The 21,761-nt window shown below is 43.5% G+C and overlaps 1 protein-coding gene across 1 annotated transcript in view; it reads right to left on the reverse strand.

Moving 5' to 3' along the window:
- Positions 1-21,761, reverse strand: part of ZBTB16 (zinc finger and BTB domain containing 16) — a 180,989-nt gene that overhangs the window by 20,332 nt on the left and 138,896 nt on the right. The window contains exon 5 of the mRNA XM_063943191.1: positions 2,792-2,962. Coding sequence (XP_063799261.1) covers positions 2,792-2,962 — 171 coding nt within the window. The remainder of the gene's footprint in view (positions 1-2,791; positions 2,963-21,761) is intronic.

The following is a 21,761-nucleotide window of genomic DNA, read 5'->3' on the forward strand; positions in this document are numbered from 1 at the left end:
CTTACAGCAGCGGAGGGAAGGAGACCAGCAGATTGACATGCGGACGCTCGTCCGCATGTCAATCTGCACTAAATCAGTGGCGCCCCCGCAGCCCCTCGCCCCCAAGCCACCGCGAGGGTTGCGTGGGCAGTAGTTACGCCACTGAGGTCACCCAGCAGGTGCACAAGGAGAGTTCACTGACTATCACATTTTCCAGAACACAATGGTGATGCACTGTAAATGGCAGGCAGACGTTTTGCCACATAACACTGATGTGGCCTTATCAGACAATGCCATCATAGAAATATGTCACTCATAAAAGTCGTCCTTCTGATAGATATAGATAAAGAGATATATATATATATATATATATATAGCGCAAAAAGATCACTCTGGTAATGAAACAATTTTATCACTGCCATAGATATGCAATTTGTTCTAGTAAAATGTGCTACACCCCTGTAGAAGAGTAAAAGCACTAACCCACCCTTCTTTCCTCACCTCTACTGCACAGCTAATATGATGGTACATAAAGAGACCCTCTAAATCAATGCCAGGAGGCTGACAGTGGCTTTGCTTTCAAACACAGCTGCTGATGTTAAGCACACAGACTGGGCACGCATGCTGAAGACACCTCTTGCATTATTAATGAAAGCACGCGCCGCTCTGCAGCACAAGACAAGGAAAGGGGATCAATTGTCTACCTATTACACTTCCTACACTCTCTCCTACCCTCCTCACTAGCACAACATGTCTAGCATTGGTCAGTGGTGTAACATACAGAGCTGACAATGTCACCTAAATGCTGTTAATAACACATCCTATTACAAGTTGTGTTTGAACTCAGCTGGTGGATATACTTGGTTTGCAACAACTGAAAAGTTTTCTGAAGTGAAATGAACGTGAGGCCTGGGGAACGCACAGTTTATTGGTACTCCTCTGTAGTGACACAGGGTTATACTTACAGAATTAAATAATTAAAAGAAAATATACAAACATCATAAATGAAATGAATCTGATTTCATAATATACAAAATCTATTAAGGGTTTTACACAAGAAATTAGTCATTTTACAAAGTAAAACCTTACTGTTTTATAACATGAATGGAAATGGTCATACTTCAACCTCAGCTGCACAATGGTGAGAGCCAGGCTGTAGGCTGAACCACTATTCTGAGAATGTACCCTTGAAAACTAGTGATATTTGTGCCTGGATGCTATGCGGTGTTCTTGTGACCATAATGGCTTTTTGAGAGACTGAGGAGAGTGTGTGTGAGAGAGAGAGAGTGAGGAAAAGGAGAGATACTGAGGGGTAGGAGAGAGAGAGAGAGAGACTAAGGGGTCTATTTACTAAGCCTTGGATGGAGCTAAAGTCAGCTGAGATAAAGTACCAGCCAATCAGCTCCTAACTGTCATTTTTCAAACAAAGACTGTGACCTTGCAGTTAGGAGCCGATTGGCTGGTACTTTATCTCCGTCGACTTTCGTTCCATCCAAGGCTTAGTAAATAGACCCCTTAGGAACAAGAAAGACTCAGGAACAGGAGAGAGAGAGAGATTGAGGAGCAGGAGGGGCAAGAGAAAGAGAGACTAAGGGGCAGGAGTGAGAAACACTGGGGCAGGAGTCAGAGAAAGACTGGGAGATAAGAAAGGGTGAGAAAGATAGACAGAGATACAGAGAGCGCGACAGAGGGGCAGGGGAGAGAGAGAGCGACGGAGGGGCAGGGGGAGAGAGAGAGCGACGGAGGGGCAGGGGGAGAGAGAGAGCGACGGAGGGGCAGTGGGAGAGAGAGAGAGCGACGGATGGGGCAGGGGGAGAGAGAGAGAGCGACGGATGGGGCAGGGGGAGAGAGAGAGAGCGACGGATGGGGCAGGGGGAGAGAGAGAGAGCGACGGAGGGGCAGGGGGAGAGAGAGAGCGACGGAGGGGCAGGGGGAGAGAGAGAGAGAGTGACGGAGGGGCAGGGGGAGAGAGAGCAATGGGGAAGAAGAAAGACTAAGGGATAAGACAGATACAGATAGACTGAGGATCAGGGGAGAACAAGGAAGCGAGGGGCGGTTGAGAGATAGAGAGACAGAGGAGCAGGAGAGAAAGACTGAATGGCAATAAGTGGCAGGAGAGAAATAGACATGATGGCAAAGTGAGGTAGTATAGAAAGATAGAAGGGCAACAAGGTGCAGGAGAGAAAAAGAACAGAGGCGGCAGAAGAGAAAGACTGATGCAGCAGGAGAGAAAAGACTGAGGGGCAACAAGGGGCATGAGAAAAAGACTGCGGGAGCAGACCAGACGGAGAGGGGGAGAGACAGGAGGGAATAGAAAGCAAGAAAAAAAACCCAGGCAATGCTGCGTACTACTGCAAGCACACACACACACACACACACACACACACACACACACACTGTGTATGTGTATATGTATATATATATATATATATATATATATATATATATATATATATATATATATATATATATATATATATATATATACACACACACACACACACCTAAATATTGTATGAAAATGCTGGCATAATGTTACTGTGACAGCCGTTAGTACATGATGTCCCAAAAAACAAATTACACGGTGTCACTGATCATATACAAATGGCACCACCCAATGCCCATGCTATGCAGTGTAAGTTACTCTCTTCTGTCTTCATCCATGCTGTACTAAGAGGGCTTTTGGAGCCTGTGCTTTTAGCTATATGGAAAATACATCTAATCTGCTTTACATTACATTTTCCCCACTAGGACATACAGTACTGTAGTACTGAACAGTGCTGTCCATGGTACTGTAAAATCCTAATATTACCTGTATGTGAGCGGAGGTGGCGTTTGAGTGCGGTATGGCTTGGAAAAGTCCTGTTGCACTCGCTGCAGATGTAACTTCGTACTCCCGCATGGACCTCCATGTGCTGCTGGAGAGCAGTCTGAGTCTGAAATCGCTTCCCGCAGAGGAGACAGAATACAGCCATATCAGATCCTGGAAGAAACACACAAGGCAAAGTATCAGTTACAAGCCCTGCTTCTCCTTGAAATGCATACAATTAGCTGCACGATTTTTATGATACAGCAGCACTATGCTCTGCAGTTTTTAATGTTGAATGTATAGTCAGGGGCACAATGTCCTCTATCACTGTTCAATTGTGTTAGAAAAGCTGGAGTACATTGATGGTAGAATTTTGACCAGCTACTTCATAGTCAGTACAGCCTTACTTCATGTAGTGCTCCCCAGGCTGTCATGAAATGTGCCACATTCTAACGATGGTGACATATCTGCAGTGATAAATGTATTAATAGAAGAGGTCCATTTATTAATAAGCGGCAATTGGAAAGATCTCTATTGGTGCTTATCATGGTGATAGAACATTTTCTATCCAACAATTTGCCAATGGAAGTTCGTTGATGGCAGCTGAGGCTCATCTCCCCAGTGCTACTGGCTGACAGTGGTAATAAGATACTTATACCCCTATAACACCAAAATCACCAGACTGACCCTAGATTTGGAACATGGTACCAATACAGCTCTCCCTCTGCGGTGAACGGAACCCAGGTTGGATGACCCAGGTTACCCCGTTCACACTGCTACCTAACATGGATCCTTCCTGGGACCAACCCTGCAAGCTACCTTGTATTTTTTGGGACCCTTCACACCAAGCCATCAGCCAGATTAACCCGGCAATAACTCGGGTCAAAAGCTCGGTGTAAAAGGGGTATTAGCATTCACAGGCCAATTCTGAACCCTTCTACACTTTGGCTTTCAGCAGCAAATCCATCTAATAATAAAACTGTAAAAAACCTCCACTGTCTTTTTTGAATGGCCTTCCCATGCTTGCATAGGTAAGTTATTGTTGAAGGTAACCGGCAAAGGCTATTGATGGATGAAAGCCATTGCCAGTCTGGTGGCTTCTTAAATAGGAAGAAGTCCAATCTGCAGCCAAAACACCTAACAAGATTTGTAAACCTGACCAGTAACAATATGAATGAGAGATTTACTCTGCACACGTCATGGATGTGGAGAGTCACAAAAAGCTAAGGAATAAGTAAGGCTCTCATGATTACTCAGGCCATAAAATCTACTTACTGTATAGCTACTTTGTACTGAAATTCGGTAGTTTATATGACTATAGCTTGCTGCTTCATGTCTAAGAGATACCTTCAATATAGCGGTTTGCCTTTATTTTAGATGCCAAATGGGTATAGTATCATGTTTATGCTACTGTATTTGCCAACTTTGCCTGCTGTTTCATGGCACTCAGCTCTGTATCTCTGACTAGAAGTACAGTAATATCATTTTGTATAAAAATGATTTTGAGAAATCATGCTCTATGTCAGTGGTTCTCAACCTCAGTCCTCAGGACCCCACACAGTTCATGTTTTCCAGGTCACCCAACAGGTGCACTGTGTATCACCAACTGTCACATTTCAGTATCCACAGGTGACCTGGAAAACAAGAACTGTGTGGGGTCCTGAGGACCAAGTTTGAGAACGAAAGCTCTATGTAATAGATAAAATGTCTATAGGTTGTAATGAATATTTACAGTAAAGCAGACAGTACTTATACATAGTGTATATCTCCCATTAAATAATAGAAGAACTTAACTAGGGACATACAGTATAGGAGTGATTAACATGCTACAGTAACACAGAGGGTATTACCAACAGTGAGGGAGAAACAACTAAAATTAGTTTATTGGGCACATAGTATAAACTGTAATCATTCTTATGTTAATTATATTACTTTTTAGAATAAAATATATGTGCTAATACAGTGGTAACTAAACTACCAGTGCTGCAATTTAAGTGTGCTGTCAGATATCCACTCTTTGCCACCTTATTAAAAACATTTTTTTTTTTACTGTAGCTTAATTTTGTACCTTATGTCCTATACATGTATTATTGCTTTATAAGGAGCTTAGAGTTCTGGGTAATACCCTTTACATGCTAGCTCGTTAAAAGGTTTACGCGTAGTTTGCCGGACGTCGAGATCCCGGCCACCAGTAAATCATACTGAACCCCTTTAAACATATTCCTCCCTCACTGGGTTTTTACTTTTCAGGGCATGACCGCATCTAGCCCTGACAAAGACCATCCCTCCCACAGGCAGTCTGCTTAAGCCTTGTATGGACTAATCAGTGCTGGATAGGCTGTCCTTCATAATTTGCTGCATGACAGAGATGATTATCACTAAAATGTGTTTATCTTGTTTAACTCTGTAATCTCTCTTTGTTTTAAGATTGGGAAACATAATTGAGTGTTTAACATAATCATCAGCTAGATATATACTTTAAATGGATGCATATTTAAAATACATGCATATGTCCCCATGCCTTAAGTGAATCTGGCCTGCAAGAGCACAGTTCTTGTGAGTATTTAAAATTACGCGACAATAAAAACACTAAAACATATGTACAGTATGGAATTGAAGTAGGAATGCTCGTCTCCCGACATTCAGAGGACAGAGCAGGGAGGAAAGGGAGGTTGGTGGCCACAGAAAAATGTCATTGTTTGTGCCACATGTCATGAAAACAGAAGATAATAGGGCAGTCCTCCAAAATTAGGACTTTCCAACCAAAATAAGGTATAGAAATGCCAAGAAAAAGGACTCAAAAATATACGCAATATGACAATACAGCTAAAGCATAATTTATCAAAATATACCATAGAAAAAGCTAGGGGGTGTATTCAATTGTCCCTGCTCAACTTTCACATGACAAAGAGGGGGTATTATCGTGATTTCAACCCAAAGTTTTGAATTGGGCTATTCAATTATACCACTAAAACACATAGGATGCGGGAATAGTTCTAGAACCTATGTGATTTCGAACAAAAAAAACCCCCACTGGGGATGATAGGGGCGGTTATCGTGGTTTTATTTTTGCCTGCCTGAGGACAATTTAATATCCTGGGGGGGGCGAGAGGGGGTCAATTAGCATTTTAGGGTGCTTTGGAATATTTAATGCTCCCTTTTGTACTTTTAAGTTAGGAACAAGTTTTGATTTATCCATACTATTTTCTTTAGAAACTTGTAATGCTTGTCCATTATTCAGTATGGTTTTACATTTTATCTAGACTGAAATGTGTATTCAAAAACACATTTTGAAACCATTGATTTTTAAGCTGTAGCATTTGAAGTTCAGATAAAAAAAAGAAAACTCATTAACTGAAAATAAAAGCAGAACAATGGAAAAAAAAATAAAAGCAGATACTATAAGGATGTAATTTGGTACATACTTACACTAAAATGAATGATTATTAAGAATACAATAAACAGGGCATTAAAATGCATAAAATAGTCAACCAGGGGCAAAATAAACAATACTTAAAGAATATGTGCAATTTACTTGAAATGTTCAGAAGGGAACAAAAGTAATTATTTAGTAAAGCAGTCATGATATTTTTTATTTATGGGGGAAAAAAAAAGGTTAATATAAAAATCAGAACAGAGCAAAAACAATCTCCGGAGAGAGAGAGTAATCCTTCCTTGTCAACTTCGAAGTTGCCTATATTACACTGGGAATGGATTGGGTTCCCGATGCTTAGGTTGCCGGAGGTCAGACTATCTACAGCAGCAACCCGACATGCAGGATACAGACACCTGCAAGGTAAGCATCCTAACTCTCTTCTTCTACCCCCCTAACCATAACCTTCCCCTTCCTGTAGCTTGACCCTTTACAGTCTCACCCCCACAGCCTAATCCTAACACTCCCCGGTGGTGCCTAACCCTATCCCCTTTCCCACAGCCTAAACCTAACCTACCCCACCCCCTGTGGCCTGACACTAAGGAGCCCCGGCATACTTAAGTTCGGGAAGCTGGTAGTTGGGATTCCGACGCCGGCATTTTGATCCCTGTTGGGATCTCGGCGTCTGCATTTAGATCTGTTCCAGGATTCCGGCATCTGTATTCAGACTGCCGGCATCCCAAATGCTGGTATGGTGACTGGATCCCTTTACATTTATAGGCAAATCAATATACTTCTAGGGTCACGTGTGCGGCCCTCCAACCTTCAAAATGGGCAGTCTATTACACTTATAAGCAACAATAATAAACCAGATCCAAAATGACTTGGATGACGCCCCCTCATCACTCATTTCAAATACACCTCAAATGCTCCAAAACTTGCCACAATGAGGGCATTTGGCATTATTTAAGAGCAAATCAAAGCCCCCACTTGCCACAAAATGCACTCAGATGCAAAATATACTCCAAAACTCCTCAACATGCCAAATCAGTATATGAATAAGTTCCTCTCACACTTTCAATACTGGTAGATTAATTGGCCATCAACAAAAAAAAAGTATGTGTGTGTGTGTGTGTGCGTGATCATGTGATAGTGAATATAGGCTATTATGCTCCACTGGAGCAGGAACGGATATCAATGGCCAAATATTCTCTGTAAAGCACTGTGGGATATTATGTGCGATATAAATAAATGGAAATATATATGTGTGTGTGTGTGTGTGTGTGTGTGTGTGTGTGTGTGTGTGTATATATATATAAGTGTGTGCAATATCATTTGATTCTAATTATATGTGTGGCCAGCTTAAGTGATGTTTACCTTGGACAGGTCACAATATATCCTGATGAAATAGCCAATATGAGGTGGCACATCTCACATTAAAACGACATGACATCAGGGTGAGAGGAACATTGAGAAAGAACAGCAAAGTTGCCAGTAACCGCATAGTGGCCGAGTAAGGGATGACCACAAAGAAAGTACACATACAGTACAGTATAGAGAAACATTTTTGGTTTCTGTTGAGAAGACTGCAGAGAATTAGTTCACTGTAGTACAGACAAACTGATCTATGTAAAAGATGTAAAATAAAATGACAAGCTTGAACCATAGATGTCTTTCTGACAGACTCCAGAGGTTACAGACCTCCTGGATTGCCACTGGGGTAATATTCCCTGAAGGATATTCGCCAGCCTATAATGGGGCAAGGCGTGTCATAAAGTAGCATATGACTTATCAAGCCACATCACTTTATTATGCCCTGCAAATGGGCACTTTCTGTACCGTCTCCTGAAAATAAGGTACGAATAGTAGGTATGTATGAGCTAAAGCCACAATACAAAAATAGCCACTCGACCAACATTTTTTTTTCTTTTATTGCTAGTTCACCATGCCTAAAAAAAACATTTAAAAAATAAATAAATGTGCACTATTACTTCATGCATATAATTCTCACCAATGATTAAGGTGATTGAAATTACATTATCAAACGTGATCTATATATTGATAATTAAGGTTCGTACTGTACGGTTCATGGTGAAATTACCCAGAATTGCAGCCTACCAATGTGAGCTATTCAGCAGGGTGTTTTTTTGTTGTTTTTGTTTTGTGCCTAAAGCTCTTTTAGATTAAAAAGAAAAAGACAAAATAGAAAAAAAAAAACACAAAAAATTGTATTCAATAAATTAAAATAAACCCACAGACACAGGGTTTATTCAGGGAACGGACGTCTTAATGGCTTTTTCCCTCTTTTAAAAGATTACAAATTAAACAGCATTTAAAGACATTTTACAGAGGATGCACGGGGAGGCCTGGAATAGGCTTGCTATTCATTTCCACGGTAACCAAAACAGTGTCTGTGCAAGAGGCCTATACTGTATTGTGAACAATAGGCCACACGGCCACAAGGATGAAATAGCGGGCCATTAAAAAAGAAAGTACACCATTAAATTAAAGTAAACTAAAATCTAAAAATCACATAAAACAAGGCAAGGAACCTCCCAAGTCATTACAGTAACTTATTATATGGCTATATTGCAAACTTTCTCACTCTAAAAATAGATGTAATTATTGATCGGCTGCACTACAAAATGTCTCATCTGCTTATTTATTTAATTATTCTGGGCTTTATAATTTGATACTCATTGATGATGAGCATTTAGCAAACATATCATGCCCAGGACTGTAGGGACAGTAAGGGGCATTTCAATTATGTCAGGCGTCTATACAAATTTGCGCCTAATAGGGCAATTTAAAAGGTTTCTCATTTGGGTGCCCATTAGGATTGAATGTGCCTGAAAGCACCGGGTTTAGCCGTGCAGAGAGGCTGGACCGTCTACAGATCTTGTTTGGGTGTCTAAAGTCCTGGTTTAGTGCACTTTAGGGCAGCCAAACTACAGACTTTTCACCACTTCCACCGCCTTTCACAGACTTTGGAGGCTGCAAGAAAAAAAATGTGTCTGCCGCGGGTATTGGGCGCCTGATCGGAGAAACAATTGAATTGCTCCAATAGATGCCCATACGTTTAGATGCCAAGCAGGGGATGTCCGGCATAATTGAATCGCCCCCTAAATCTGCATCATGTGCAACATACTTAGATGCACTGGGTCAGCAGCATAGTGTCCCTAGAAACTATTTTAAATAGTTAAAAAAGGAAGTAGCAACTGTTGAACTGAAATGGTCCTGTGATGTGTGCCTAATCTTATCTGAAATGTAGAGATGAAGGCAATGCTTTTTATTACCCTTACTGCCTCTCAGTGCTAGGACTTCCCTTTCCTTTTAGAGTTCTCTTTCAACTAGGGAACCATGGGGCAAGAGAGGACCCTGCAGCAGAGAAAAGTGGCAGGGAAAACTTACAGGGTAAATAATCCAGTAGCAGAGAGAACGGGTAAGATAAGAGTGCAGGACAGAAAAGGGTTGAGAAAAAAAAAGAGATTTATGGTAGATTTACCATTGTTTAATCTCTTTCTGTGAGGTACACTGTATTCCACAGGGAATAACAACGGGGTGTAGAGTTGGATCTTGATCCGAGGCACCAACAGGCTAAAGCTGACTGTTCCCAGGATGCACTGCACCGCCTCCAGGCACTGGAGCGCCGTTTTGTTAACCAGTCCAATGTAGTAGCAGGTAAGAGACGGTAGATATTAGTCACATAGTACCACATTCTCACGACAGCAGCTAACGCCATACAAACCCAAAGAAGCTAAGTGCGTCAGGGTGGTCACCCTGTGGAATCCAGTGTACCTCACAGAAAGAGATTTAACAATGGTATGTCTACCATAAATCTCCTTTTCTGCAGCGGGGTACACTGGGATTCCACAGGGAATAACATCGGGGATGTCCTAAAGCAGTTCCTCATGGGAGGGGATGCACTGTAACGAGCACAAAACCCGGCGCCCAAAGGAAGCATCATGGGAGGCGGAAGCATCAAAGGCATAGAGCCTGATGAACGTGTTCACTGAGGACCACGTAGTAGCCTTGCATAATTGTTCTGCAGATGCACCATGGCGGGCCACCCGGGAAGATCCAACAGACCGAGTAGAATGGACTTTGATAGCAGCACGAGCTGGGAGCGCAGCCTGCGCATAGGCTTGTGCAATCACCATTCTAATCCATCTGGCCAAGGTTTGCTTATTCGCAGGCCAGCCAGGTTTGTGAAAACCAAAAAGTACAAAAAGGGAATCTGCCCTCCTGATAGACGCAGTCCTTTCCACATAAATACGGAGAGCTCATACCACATCCAAAGACCTTTCTTTGGAGGACAAACCAGAAGAGATGAAGGCCGGAAACCACAATCTCCTGGTTAAGGTGAAAAGAGGATACCACCTTAGGCAAATAACCTGGGCGAGTTCGAAGAACTGCCTGGTCACGGTGAAAAATCAGAAAGGGTGGACGACAGGACAAAGCACCTAAGTCCGACACCCTCCTAGCAGAGGCAAAAGCCAACAGAAACACTACCTTAAGCGTAAAGCATTTACGGTCCACAGACTCAAGAGGTTCAAATGGAGACTCTTGCAGGGCATTTAAGACAACAGACAGATCCCATGGAGCCACAGGAGGGACATAGGGAGGCTGAATCCGTAGAACACCCTGAGTGAAAGTGTGAACGTCAGGAAGAGACAATTTTTCTCTGAAACCACTCCGACAAGGCAGATATATGAACCTTGAGGGAAGCCAGAAGAAGGCCCAAGTCTAGGCCTTGTTGTAGAAAATCCAAAAGTCTGGAAGTTTTGAATGTATATGTATCATAATTCTTAGCAGCACGCCATGTGAAGTAAGAATTCCAGACCCTGTAATAAATCCAAGCCTAAGCTGGTTTATGGGCTTTCAATATAGTTTGACTATCCGCCTCAGAGAATTCTTTTGCTCTCAGGAGTGATGCTTCAAGAGCCACACCGTCAAAGCCAGTCTGGCCAGTTCCTGAACGAGGAGGTCTGGGCGTTGAGGAAGTAGAAGAGGACGCTCGATAGATAGACCCTGCAGGTCTGAGAAGCAAAGCCGTCTGGGCCACGCTGGAGCGACTAGAAGTAGTATTCCTCCTTCTTGCTTGAACTTCCGTATTACCCTGGGCAGGAGTGACACTGGAGGGAACACGTATGGCAGCCGAAAGTTCCATGGAATTGCCAGTGCATCCACGAACGTTGCTTGAGGATCCCTTGTCCTTGCTCTGAAGACTGGAACCTTGTGATTGTGTCGAGATGCCATCAGGTCTACATCTGGTAGGCCCCACTAGGAGTTGAAAGACTTCGGGCTGAAGAATCCACTCTCAGGTATGCACGTCCTGACGTCTGAGGAAGTCCGCTTCCCAGTTGAGGACTCCCGGAATGAACACTGCCGATATGGCTGGAAAAACAGTGTAAACAGATAATAGCGCTCTCCAACCACCATGAAAAATAGAAGGAGACCTTTTACAAGTGGAAAAGTTCAATGATCAAAAATAAAAAATATTAAATGATTCACCCTATTTATGGATAAATCCAATACCAGGTGGGACAATACTAGGCATTCAGCTCAGTCCATTTAGAATAGACGACTATCCATCCTTGTACTTTTTCAGAATCATTGGGAACACCTGAAAAAAAGTATCTCTCTAGTCCCTATTGCAGGGGACAGATTGGGAGATACTTATAATAAACACAAATATAGTGTAGACGTCCTTAAAATTAAGACAGCATTTATTTTTTCAAGGTTTCACTTACAAGAAGACAAAATTAAAACAGCATAACATATACTCAGTGAGGTATATCACCAATCCAGATGGAAAAGGGGAGAAACCTCAGACACCCGATGTATGAGGTGGAAATGGGTCCCGGCTCCGGATCCACGGCTCCCAGTCAAGAGGTCCCCACAGGAAGATTGGATAAGCCCACGAGACAAAACAGCAAACACGAGCCACGCTCTACGCGTTTCGGACCGTTGGTCCTTCGTCAGATGTGTTTTTGGATGCACATTTATGTGTGAACTGTTTAGCTGCACTTTGACCTAGTGCGCACAATCTTTCAAAGTATTTTTCCATACAACTGCCGATATGGCTGGCAGATGGCGTTCCGACCATTAGAGGATTTTTGACACTTTCATCATTGCCATACGGCTTCGCGTGCCGCTTTGATGATTTATGTGCACCACCGTGGTGGCGTTGTCTGATTGTACTTGAACAGGCCTGTTCTATACCAGAGGCAGGGCCAGTGTCAACGCATTGAACACTGCCCGCAATTCCAGAATGTTTATCGGGAGGAAAGATTCCTCACTGGTCCACCGACCCTGGAGAGAGTGTTGCTCCAACAACGTGCCCCAACCTCACAGACTGGCATCCGTTGTCAGGAGGACCCAGCTCAGTGACAGACGAACCTCCGGAGTCAAGGAGATCATTTGAGACCTTATCCAATGAGGCAGGCGATCCCATTTGGAAAGGATTAACCTCTACAGAGGGCCGGAATAAAATTGAGCATACTCTACCATGTCGAAAGACGACACCATGAGGCCTAGTACTTGCATCGCCGAGGGTATAGTGTCTGGCGAGAGAGGAAGTATCTGATCTTGTCCTGAAGTTTCAGGACCTTCTCTGGAGACAGAAATAGTATTTGGCTGTGTGTGTCCAGCAGCGCCCCCAGGTGCACCATGCTCCGAGCAGGGATCAGCGATGACTTCTTCGAATTGATGAGCCACCTGTGTGCTTGAAGGAAGTTGACCGACATCTCCAGTTGACTGAGGAGGACATCTTGGGAGTTCACCAGAAATCAGCAAGTCGTCCAGATATGGCAGGATTCGGATTCCCTGACGACGGAGAAAAGCAGTCATCACGGCCATTACCTTGGTGAAAATCCAAGGTGCCGTGGCCAGTCCAAATGGCAGAGCCTGGAATTGAAAATGTAGGTAGCCAAACCGCAGATATTGCTGATACGAAATGTCAATAGGTATGCGCAGGTAAGCATCCTGTATGTCCAGGGATACCATATAGTCCTCGGGTTCCATGGCCACAATAGAGCGCAGAGTTTACATACAGAAATTGGACACTCTTACAAACTTGTTCAATAATTTGAGGTTGAGGATAGGCCAGAAAGACCCATTTGGTTTTGGAACTAGAAACAGGGTCGAATAGTATCCCCTGCCTCTCTGGGATACAGGTACCGGCACTACCACCACTCCTGTTTCCAGGAGGGATTGTACAACCAGGTGTAGAGCCTCCCTCAGGGAGTGAGGGAGAGAGAGAGATGCAGCTCCAGGGCAGGAACACCAGCAGTAGATGGCGCCCGGAGCTGGGGTGAGGGGCTACAGGTCAGCGCCTTAACCCCTCTGCTGGACTTCACCACCGGTTACTGGGGATTTTAATAAACCCGGCCTGTGCTTCTTGCCCTGGTGGATATAGTGGGGTCCCTGTGCGACACAGTGTCCATGCCAGCGGTGCGGTACGTCTCCTGAGACCGCGGCCGGATCGCGATTTACCTTACCTCCCCCCCTTCAAGTAAAGCCACGCAATCCTGGAAAATGACAGCGGTGGTGTGCCTGAAGAAAACCGGTGTGTCTCCGCCGCAAGTACCCGGGAACCAGGCCGTGGGTGTATGCAGCGCCGCTGAGGGAGGTGATGGAGCCGCAGCACAGCATGTCATAAAGACATAGAAAGTGCTGCGGCCCGTGAAGTCTTCTAAAAAAAAAAAGCTCTTTTCAGGGCTGCCTAGCGCAGCCCCACCTGTTAGTGACCTGCACTGCAGGCACCAACTTACAAACTGAGCTCCAGTGCCTGGAGTTGGGGCTATAGAGGAGGCGGTGCAGTGCATCCTAGGAACAGTCAAAGCTTTAGCCTATTGGTGCCTCGGATCAAGATCCAAATCTACACCTCAATGTTATTCCCTGTGGAATACCAGTGTACCCCGCTGCAGAAATGCAGGATAAAGCAGGAGTGAGAGAAGAGTGCAGGATAAAGTAGGGGTGAGAGAAGAGTGCAGGATAAAGCAGGGGTGAGAAAAGAGTGCAGGATAAAGTAGGGGTGGGAGAATGCAGGATAAAGTAGGGGTGAGAAGAGTGAAGGATAAAGTAGGGGTGAGAAAAGAGTGCAGGATAAAGTAGGGGTGAGAGAAGAGTGCAGGAAAAAGTAGGGGTGCAGGAAAAAGTAGGGTTGAGCAAAGTGTGCACTATTAACCAGCTGAGTTAGTTTTTTTCGTGGGAAAATCTTTGTTTCATCAACAATTCCAATGATTGCTAGCCTCAATGCCACAGATGTCACGGTACATACGGTGTTGCTCAAATGTCTTACTAAATTATTTTATATTGGGGATTCCAGCTTTTGACATATTACATAATGTCTCCTTAGTAGCAATGGAGAACATATATTTGTACACAACTTTATATACAGTATACTGCTTATCCAGACTTTTTTCTGAATCTTCTTGTGCGTTGCAGGGGAAGAAGCTTAAAGTTACAAAACTGAACTCAGCCAGAACTGCAGGGAGCGGGCTCAATGAAACAGTAGGTAGAGTTTTGATTTATTTATTAACAGTTATTTATATAGTGCACACAGATTCCTTAGCACTTTACAGAGAATATCTGGCCATTCATCAGTATGGGTCCCAGTGGAGCTTACAATCTATATTCCCAAACATATGTATACACCACATACACACTAGGGTTCATTTCTGTTGGAAGCCAATTAAACTATCAGTATATTTTTGCATTGTGGGAAGAAACCAAAGCACTCAAAGGAAACCCACGCAATCATAAGTAGAACACAAACTCCACACATATAGAGTCATGGTGGGAATCAAACCCAATATGCAAGTGTTTGACTCACCCCAACATGATATTGCATGCGCCCATTGACAATCTACTGGGAGAAGCAGGACAGGGAACTATGACTATGCTAAAGAACTAGTACGAAAGAGTTGAGAACTAAGTCAGGATGGTATAACCGTGATAAGGGCGCTATATGGTGAAACAGAAATTATCCTGATACTTTCACTGCTTGTATACAATTTTCAAATATTTCCAAACAGAACGGATGGTGTAATGGTTAGTATTACTGCCTGACAGCACTGATATCCTGGGTTTGATTCCCACCATAGCCCTGTGTGGAGTCTATATAGTCTACCCGCGGATGCATGGGTTTCTCCGGGTATTCCAAATTCCTGCCACAATCAAAAAAATATACCGGTAAGTCAATTGGCTCCCAATAAAAAAATAACCCTAGTGTGTAAGCGTTTGTATGTATATGTGTTAAGGGCAGACTGAATGGGCCAAGTGGTTCTTTTCTGCCGTCACACTCTAGGACTTTTAAAAAATGTACTCTTGGTCACTGCATAAACAATACTCTGAAAATGCTTTGTTGAGGTTCGGTTAATTTTTTGGCATTCATAATGCCTAGCATGTCGACGTTGATATGTTGACATTCATCTTGTCGACATCATTAGAATGTCAGGAAAACAGTCACAGTAGTGCAGCAATCACTTATCTGCTAGCGTGGCTCTGGCAGCATCGGCAGTGTCTTCTGGATTCAGGCGATAATGGTCTTCCGCGTGCCATCCTGCAGTGAGTGACGTCCCTAACCCTAATCCTCCCCCCTAACTCTCCGCCTAGTACCCAACACTCTGATCCCGCAACTTAACCTTAATGGCAGCGTTCTGCAGAATGTCGTCATTTCACGTCGACCGCTACATCTTAGAAAGAGGAGCAGCGATATTCTGCAACACCTGTTACCTGTGAAGTGACACATCGTTTCTGAGCAGTATCGGAGATTTTTATCTCTGCACACAGTGTATAAGTTTGTATCAGGCAATGGGGGTAATTCCAAGTTGATCGCAGCAGGATTTTTGATAGCAATTGGGCAAAACCATGTGCACTGCAGGGGAGGCAGATATAATATGTGCAGAGAGAGTTAGATTTGGGTGTGGTGTGTTCAATCTGCAATCTAATTTGCAGTGTAAAAATAAAGCAGCCAGTATTTACCCTGCACAGAAATAAAATAACCCACCCAAATCTAACTCTTTCTGCACATGTTAAATCTGCCTCCCCTGCAGTGCACATGGTTTTGCCCAATTGCTATCAAAAATCCTGCTGCGATCAACTTGGAATTACCCCCAATGTTGTGTAATTACATGAAACATCCTTATACTATAAAAATAGAACAGTGAGTTTCACAGGTCCACATATTCACCATCCGATTCTTTTTAAAGAACTTGTTATATAATGTATAAGGTTAGACAAAAATCCTCTGGCATGCAATACCAGAATAGCAGAATCTCAAAGAACAATTTAAACAAAAAAGGTAAATGAACAATATGGTTTGGTGTTCGCAGGTATCACAAGGTTTATAGAGAAAAAGAACTTCAGATTATTCATGGGTCAAATTTCTTTTGTCGCACCAAAGCGATATAGTTGAGACGTGCTAGCCGGCTAGGAGTCTGTGGCATGAAGTCAGAGTGGGTAATTAGTAAACATGGCGTTTCTCTACTAGCTCATTGGCATGCGAGCCGGACGGAGGGAGCCTCGTTTAAAATGCAGCCTGATGGAGCTTTACGGGCTGCAAACCATTTGTTAGCTCCTATTGAAGAGGCTTCGGGGCCAGTGGCAATTAAACTGGAATTAGTGTTTGGAATGAGATACAGCAGATTCATACCGTGGAAGGGAGAGGGACGGGTGGAAGTGTCAAGGGAGGCAGGCTGACTTCTGCAGAATACCTTTTCTTTAAGCATCCCTTTCACGCCATGTCCTCCCTCCCTTTCTGGCTGTGTACACTGGACAAGAAAAGAAAAAAAAAACCCTGATCTGCTAGAGACAGGCCGGCAATATGTTGAGGAGTAATTATTGCAACGCCTTCCAGCATAGTGTACATAGAATATACCTGGCATCGACAGATCTTGTATTAAGATTGTGACAGTCATTAATAATCTAGCTGCAGATCAGTGACATTTCTGCTTGGATAGAGACCAAGCTGTACCATACCTAAAATCCAGACACACCTGTGCATACAAACTTTTTCACTAAGTATTACAAGAGATCTTTTTTAGCTACAGACACAGAGCACCGCACAGAAGGGCCTGATTCACATGTACTTGGAAGCAGCAGGGATGCTCGGATATGGTAATGAAGCAGGAGGTGTCTGGTAAAAGTAGGCGCCTCCTGCATGCCTGTGTGATCCTGTGCGCGTCAGAGGACGCAGAATGGAATTTCTTGCTACACCATAAGCCAGCTGAGTGACCCATGAAGTCACACAGGCCGACCACCGCAGCTCCGTCTAAGAGGCCAGGAAATCTCTGTCGGAAGACTTATACGTTGGCCTTGGCACTCCCACAAAACTGAGGCTCCGCTTTGTGAAATGGTTACCGCCGCCCCCTCCCCAAACGGCTGCAGATTGTCAATCACTTGCAGCCATAATGCACCCAATGACGTAGTATCTGTATTGCACATATGCAATACTGGTCTGGCGCATGCGCAATGTACCGAACATTGAGACCTGAATCCAGAGAGAACTGGACAGAGCACATGCTTTATGCCAGACACAGATTTGTACCTGTCCATCTGCAAATAATATGGCTTTTTCAGACATCTGAGTCTTAACCCCCGTCAGCATCAATTTGTGCAAATATGCCCTTACTGTACTCGGCTCCACGTCCTGTCCAACCAGCAAGCAGCTGACGTAACCTGCAGAACCACACAAATCTGCATGAGCAAAATGCATCTACCCACTATATGTGCATGTTCAGAGCAGAACCACTCAAGATACACTTTGCAAATTAGCCTAGTTCTCACTCAGCCTCTAATGTGTCTAAGTGATACGAGAACTTTACTTCTGTGTGACATGCCATGATTACATTCAGTACACAGCAGGAGGAGAGACCTGGATCGAGTCAGATGGCCATTAGCACCAGAACAAAGTACAAACTATAGTGATTAATAGCAAAAATGCTGAGAATGTCCACTCAAAACGAGCGTTTGGGTCATAAAAAAACCACAGAAATAACTTTTTTGAAAACTTTTTTCTCCAGGTTTCATCTTAAAGTTTCAGTCCTTTGTGATCATTTTGAGGAGGCGATGCATCAAGGGCAACATGGACAATGTAATGGTTAGCATCACTGACTCACAGCACTGACGTCATGGGTTCGATTCCCACCATGACCCTAACTGTGTGGAGTTTGTATATTCTCCCCGTGCTTGTGTGGATTTGCTCCGGGTGCTCTGGATTCCTCCCTCAATCCAAAAATATACTGGTAGGTTACTTGGCTTCCGACAAAAAAATTAGTGTGTAAGTGTGTATATGTACTGTACATGTGTTAGGGCAAATTAGATGGGCCAAGTGGTTCTTATCTACTATCAAACTCTATGTAAGTCTTGGAGAGAGATAAAGTATTAACAAATCAGTATCTAACTGTCATTTTACAAGCAGTGCTTGACAGTTAAGATCTGATTGGTTGCTACTTTATCGGGTATATTCAATTGATGTCGGAACGGAAAGGAAAGGATCCGACATTTAAGTATTAAATTCTCTGGCAAATCTGACAGGATTTGGCCGTTCCCGACAATGCCAATCTGACATTTTAAAAGTAGTATTGACATTGTCGGAAACGGGTATAAAACCCATTGGATTTGGCCGCGAATCCGACAAAACACGTGGATTCGGGGCTAATCTGCCGATCCACATGCTTTCCGACAAGTCGAATTTTCTGACTTGTCGGATAAACGGGAGCTTGATTTAATAGGTCGAATCTGGATTCAACCTTAAAGTCCCGTTTATCAGACAAATCGGGAAATCAAACTTGAATTGAATACCCCCTCCCCCCATGTCTCTCTAAATGCTTGATACAGCTCCACCTGAATCTAAGTACCTGGAGAAGATACAGGGATCTTTTTACACAATATTGTATCAGTGGAACAAATATTCATAGAACGAGGGGAAGAGATAAAGTGGAGAGTGATAAAGTAGAGAGAGATAAAGTACCCACCAATTATCTCATAACTGCCATGTTACAGGCTGCATTTGAAAAATAACAGGAGCTGATTGGTTCGTAGTTTCTCTGTCTCCACTTTATCTCTCTGCAAGGCTTACAGATATGTCCTCTTATATCTTTGCTGCAGTACGCCAAACAGCCGCTTTTGACCAGGTCCCATGAGACTCTTCAAGCGTCTGGCATATTTTTTTTGCCAAAAAATGCATCTTAGTCGCAACACAATGTGACTAGGACGCACAGGCAGACTGTGCTGATTAATTTGATATATGACAATTGTATAGATGTGTGTGACTGAGTCTCTGAATCTGTACATGAAGTGCTACAATGCAGCAGCAGCTTTTTCCCAATACAAGTTCTGTTCTGCTCCGTATACGGACTCAATCACACACAATATACAAGTGTCTTATATCAAGTTAATCAGCACAGTTTTCTCGTGTGCCCTAGATGCATTGCGTTAGCAGAGTTGCCCAGGATCTAGCGGCTGACTCACGTCAGGCATCTCGCGTTGCATGGCGTACTGAGGCTGGATGTATGAGGACACATCTGTAGTACATCTGCCCATAGATGTTCAATGATGGGTTGTAACCAGCTGTACTGTCTCTGTCCATATACATAGAGGTGCTGATCTTATCACTGCACTATGGGAATTGTATGACAAATTCAGTGACGTACGGTGACACAGAACCTTTCCTGTCATACTCCAGTATAAGCCATAGTTTGACTATATTAAGTATATAAAAACTACAAAGAAAAGATTATAAATATCTACTTTGTATTATTCTAAACATTTTTATAGTCAAAACTCTGGAGTAAAAAGTGTATGACAGGTGAGGCAATGCCTCCCTTGTCTATCTTTTCTGCACATCTCTATATACTGCCCACATGAACCCTTGGGCTCATATATTGTGTGTAAATCTGGCTCTGGTAATACGCCATCTACACATCCCTGGACAAAATGTATCTCTAGGGTGAAAGAAAAGCGACTGATTAGTTCAAGCAGTCTTACCCACATGGACCAAAAAAGATTCTGTTTCAGTTACCTGGACTGTACCTGACTCGCCTTGCTGTGTGCCAGAAATGAAACATGATATAATGCAGTGCTCAGTAAGGAGTATACTGCACTCACCCTGATGATACGCAGAGAGATTGGAAAAATACACTACCACCATGAAAATAATCCAAGACTATAGGGGGTCATTCCGACCCGTTCGCACGCAGCGGCGACGCTGGTTACGAAGAAAGTGGTCGCAGCGGTGACCGCACGAAGATTGACAGAAGGAAGGCGCTCCGGGGCGTCACCTGTCCGATGGAGGCCGTTTTTGGGGAGTGGTAAGGAAAACGCAGGCGTGTCCAGGAGAACGGAGGGCGGATGTTTGACGTCAAAGCCGGCCCCATCATCACTGAGACTGTTGCACTGGGTAAGTATGTCCAGGGCTGGTCTTCTTTTACACAAAACTTTTTTAGCATAGCAGGGCTGCACAAGCGATCCCAGCCCTGCTATGCTAAAATATACTCCCCCATAGGCGGAGATTAGTTGATCGCACCAGCAGCAAAAAGTTGCTTGGTGCGATCAACTCGGAATAACCCCCTATGTGAAATAGTCATAAACTCTATGATTCCAGAGGTCTGCAACGGGGCAGTTTGACATCAGTTAAGGGGTTTAGAAAATACTGTCACATATTTTTAATATGAACAGTCCAAAGAAAGTGGATTAATTCATGAAGATTGTAAGCTTGCGAGCAGGGCCTTCCTACCTCTATATCTGTCTGTTTTTACCCAGTTTTGTTCTATTACTGTTGTTCTTATTGTAAAGCACAACGGAATATGCTGCGCTATATAAGAAACTACTAATAAATAAATGAAGAGAAGATGGAGAAGATGTACTGTATAAGCACTATAGCAGGAATTGTCCAACATTATATAACAATGCTGGACTCTCGGAATGCAGGCCATCAAGACCGGTTTGGTATAGAAAGAAACTTGAGTATTATTATTATTATACTTTATTTATATGGCGCCACATGGGGTCCGCAGTGCCCAATTACAGAGTAAACAAATAAGCAAAACATGAAGACAGTGACTTACAGTTCAATACAACATAGGACAAGTACAGGGTATATAAACATAGCTGCGTCAGTAAGCAGCACTGAAATAAGTATCAGAGTGGCAGAAAACCGAAGGATTTGGTGCCATCAAAGGGAGTATTGAAAAGAAGATAAGTTAAGTAAGAGACGTAAAAGCACATGAGGCAAGAGGACCCTGCTCGTGAGAGCTTACATTCTAAAGGAGAGGGGCACACAGACAGCGGTAGATGACACAAATGTGGTACAAAGTAAGCGTGGGCCACAGAAGGCTTAGGATGAGAGACGCTGGGTTTGGTGAAGTGTGTCTTGAGAGCCTGATGAAGTTTTCTAGAGAGGTGGAGAGTCTGAAGGGGAGAGGTAGAGAATTCCAGAAAAAGGGAGCAGCACGTGCAAAATCTTGGAGGTAGGAGTGGGAGGAGGTAATCAGAGGGCAGGAGGGGCGGCGTGTATTAGCAGAGCGAAGAGTATGGCCACAGAGTACTTAGTCCTACACGATTTAGAAAAGGTAACCACAACTGTTTCCAGAT

This window comes from Pseudophryne corroboree, chromosome 10, assembly GCF_028390025.1.
Source record: "Pseudophryne corroboree isolate aPseCor3 chromosome 10, aPseCor3.hap2, whole genome shotgun sequence".
Lineage (NCBI taxonomy): Eukaryota > Metazoa > Chordata > Amphibia > Anura > Myobatrachidae > Pseudophryne > Pseudophryne corroboree.